Source organism: Pyrus communis, chromosome 5 (genome assembly GCF_963583255.1).
Source record: "Pyrus communis chromosome 5, drPyrComm1.1, whole genome shotgun sequence".
In the NCBI taxonomy this organism is placed as follows: domain Eukaryota; kingdom Viridiplantae; phylum Streptophyta; class Magnoliopsida; order Rosales; family Rosaceae; genus Pyrus; species Pyrus communis.
The window spans coordinates 7,160,034-7,163,843 of record NC_084807.1 but is presented as its reverse complement, the minus strand read 5'-3'; the positions used below and the strand labels follow the sequence as shown (position 1 = coordinate 7,163,843).

The 3,810-nt window shown below is 36.4% G+C and overlaps 1 protein-coding gene across 1 annotated transcript; it reads right to left on the bottom strand.

Moving 5' to 3' along the window:
• Positions 1 to 745: 745 nt before the first annotated feature.
• Positions 746 to 3,810, bottom strand: LOC137734216 (endoglucanase 4-like). Its single transcript, XM_068473516.1, has 7 exons — positions 3,670 to 3,810; positions 2,559 to 2,966; positions 2,259 to 2,351; positions 1,920 to 2,117; positions 1,700 to 1,811; positions 1,240 to 1,406; positions 746 to 1,063 (listed from the first exon to the last, which is right to left on the bottom strand). The coding sequence occupies exons 2-7, from the start codon at positions 2,964 to 2,966 to the stop codon at positions 746 to 748; spliced, it is 1,296 nt and encodes a 431-aa protein (XP_068329617.1). The 5' UTR covers positions 3,670 to 3,810.

The window sequence follows — 3,810 nt, the reverse complement described above, 5'->3', positions numbered from 1 at the left end:
CATTTCACCCAAGTTGGTGTGAAACTGGAAAAAAGAAGCGGTTTTTCGCACAGCTTGCTCATAATGCAAGTCCCACTTGTCTATCGTATTTGGCCGAAGAAGCATTGGACAGGTTGGAGTTCTTACCTTCTTGGACTCAATGGACCAAGATCTGCTATCATTATATGGGCATGGCAGTTGCTTATTAGATACATAATTAACGTTAAACTTGGCTGGTAATGTCTTTATTGGATTAAGTCATCCCAAAGCTGAGGTGGATGGCATTATCTGGATGGGTGTTTATACTAAGTATAACTCGTGAATTGTTTTCTTTCTAGTTTTGTTTAAAGTGATAAAGTCTTTTCTTAAACAAACGAGATATCAGAGTGGAGCAATCAAACTCGGGAATTAAGATGCAAGAGTTAACAATACTTTTGATTCACTGAGCTACAAGCCTCTTGCTATGCTGAATAAGTTCTTAATTTCCTACAACACTAAATTTTATTTATTTGTAAAAACAATAGTAGGAGGACAACGACCACATAACCTTTGTATAAAAAAACAGATAGAAGAAAGGATCAATTTTTTTACCAGAAGGTAAATAATAATTCTAAAGGATCATCACATTCTTTATGTAGGTTCTAATAATCTTTGACAAATGATAAGGAACTACATCAACTCATACTCTTGATCTTTCCAATGATGAATTGCTTAGGATGGCTAATAATCACTTCCTCCAAATTGTCCTACACAAAATTAGGAAAGCTCAAACTTTGAAGTAAGCCAATACACCCACAAAAGGTGCATTGATATATGTGGTTGGCTCCGATTGTGGAACATTATATCGAGAGTCTTGAAATGTATCATTCTCAGCAGGCCCTCCCACAACTGCACCTATTAATAAATTAGGGTTTGGATCGGTGCTTTTGAAATACAAGTCTCCTTCATGGCACTGCATGTGTTGTGGGTGCTTATCCATGGAAGGTATCACTGATCCCCGGTGATGTATTTTCTGAGGGAACTTTTGCCCAAATCCAACCATGTATGACATCTCCAATGGGTTGCTTCCTAGTATATAATCAACCTGCATTAAAATTACCAATTAACTTTCAGCCACAAATTATAATGTAACAATTAAAAATCTAATAGGTTTGTTTGCGCATACAGATGATGATATATGTTGCGGCTGGACTTACACATATGTTGCTAGACTGTAAATTTAGACCGGACATTTTGACAAATATGGAGACGTATATGTACCTGTCCTTTGGTGAAATTCACCAGCCTATCTGGAGTGATAATAACATTGTTGCCACAGATCACAACTTTGTTGGCAGCTTTCATGTAGCCAGCATAAACTAAAAGAAGAAATGATAAGGATGTTGAATGTTGCAGGTTACTTCCTCCAGGTTTGAACAATAGCCCACCTGATATATATATATATATATGAAAGTAGAAAATTAATATATCAAGATAGGGAAAATACGTACCGATCTTTTACGCACGTGTGTGTGTGTGATATGCATAAATGCTGGAAAATTTTATATATAAATTCATTAGTTTTACTATTTCAAAATACGCACATAAATAAATGTACGGTGACAAAGTAAGAGTGTGACTAACATTTTTCGTCTTTAACATATTTTGAATACTTTACGATAGTGATTCACATTTTGGAAAACTAATGACATAAATAGTTGGGTCAATTATAGGGAACTACCTGGTGAAAATGTGACTGATTTTGGAGCAGGTGATTCAGGCAAAATAGAGCATACTAACTCGTCCGCCTTGCGAATAAAGGGACTAGAAATGTTGGGATCAGTCATCGCCCACTGCAAACAAAGTAAATAAAAGAAAAGAAAATTTGGCTGGATTGAAAACCTAACGTAGGTTGATCAAAAGAGAAGAGATGAAGAAAATGGTGTTAACTGAAAACTGACCCGAGAAACAAGTATGTTGATGCCAGAATGTTTTGAATCCCATCCAAATTCAGTGACAGAACCAGTTAAGTACGGACCGCCATTATCCTTTCTTATTACAGTGGACTCCAAGTAGTGTATGTTAGCTAGGACATAGTCCCAGTAATATGGTGCCTTGGTTACCTTGTATAACCACGCAGCTCCCCAGAGCAGTTCATCCTGCAACAATTGTTTTATTAGTCGCACAAAATTGTTTATGCTGACAAAAGTTTATTTAACACGACACCGTATCAAAATTTTTGACATGTAATTAAATTTGGAAAACAAATTATAAGGTCCCATGATCAATCAGTTATATACCATGTAGCCACTGAAGTCGCAGTAAAATGGGCATGCTCCTTCACCAATACTGTCATTGTAAGACCCCCTATACTTATCCGCGAATTCAAACACCTGATTAATAACCATACAAATTAACCTAAAAAGTTTCAATATACATAGCACAAAACATAAGTACAATGCTATCTAATGCTTGGAATTTTTTTATTATGAGACTCTGAATCTCGATCAGAATCATCAGATTGATTGTTGTCTGGATATGCGAGACAGATTAATTGACTCACAATACATTTACAAGTCTAGAAAGAAAATATTGTATACCTGAATAGACCGGTTAAGAAGCAAAGCCGAGTAGAATCTGTCCGAATCTTTAAACACCATGGAAGAAGCTGCGAGTGCAGCTGCAATCTCAGCTGAAACCTCTGAGCCTGGCTTTTCTTTAGTTACTACATAAGAGGTTCGAGGGGTGTCCATGTCTTCAGGTCTTTCCCAACAAGTGTGGTCGCTATTGGGGTCACCAACAACGCCAACAACAGAATCAGGTACATTTGTGGATTTAAGCAAATAATCTGTCCCCCATCTTATAGCTTCCAAAGCAAATGGAAGCTCCGGGCCCATTGATTGTCCAAACTCTAGAACGCTCCATGACAACATTGTTGTAGTGAATGCCATGGGAAAGTTGAACTTCACATTGTCACCGGCATCATAGTAACCTCCTACAAGATCCATCTTTGGATGGAAAAAGAGCATATATAATTTATGCATTTAGGTAGTACTTGATACAAAACCTTTATCAAACTCTAAGCGCTTCCACGTACTCTTGAGTGGTTCATGAAATTAAGCATGTTTACTTATAGGGAATAGGAAATTTGAATCATTCTGATTCTTGAGTGCTGTATGTTCACTAATTAAAACATGGGCATGAGAATCATTTCATCAAAATAAAAATGTGAGTTTCTCAAAATTCTTAAGCAAACACCTGAAAATCGAGAATCAAATTAACTAAAGGGCTAGTTGATCCTTGCTTACTTCTCCTTTTCTGTGTTCTCGATTCCTTGCTTCTTAGAGAAACACTTAATTTGATGAAGCTATAGTAGGTGCTTATGTATAAATCATTTGAAAGTACTTTTAATAAACCGTAATTAAAGTAATTACAGTTTATTTTTGTCGAACACTGCTAAAAAGACTTTTTATAGCTTAAATCGTTTTTAGCCAGTCTAAAAGCACAACCAAGCAAGTCATTAATTTATGGTTATTGTTTTTTTTTTTTCTTTCCAAAATTTATGATCATTGTTGACTTTTGTAGACTAAATAGTCAACAAGTATCTGTTTCGGACAATGTATTGCGATTAATTGATTAACTCAGAGTGAGAGAGAGAGAGAGAGAGAGAGAGAGAGAGAGAGAGAGAGAGAGAGAGAGAGAGAGACTTACACCAACATCAGAGCCATCCTTTAGAGCAGAATCTTTCCTCCAAGTGATTCGTTGTGAAGGTGGTAACTTTCCCGACCTTTGGCCTTCAAAAAACAAAAGACACTTTGACAATGCATCTGCGTAGTTATTATGTGAAGACGC

Bases quoted from the DNA above. Each gene is read 5' to 3' on its own strand.
- LOC137734216 (XM_068473516.1), bottom strand. From the start codon at position 2,966: ATGGATCTTGTAGGAGGTTACTATGATGCCGGTGACAATGTGAAGTTC. The intron at 1,812-1,919 runs GTCAGTTTTCAG...CTTTGTTTGCAG, and splicing joins TCAACATACTTGTTTCTCGG to TGGGCGATGACTGATCCCAA. The intron at 1,064-1,239 runs GTACATATACGT...ATTTTAATGCAG, and splicing joins TGAATTTCACCAAAGGACAG to GTTGATTATATACTAGGAAG.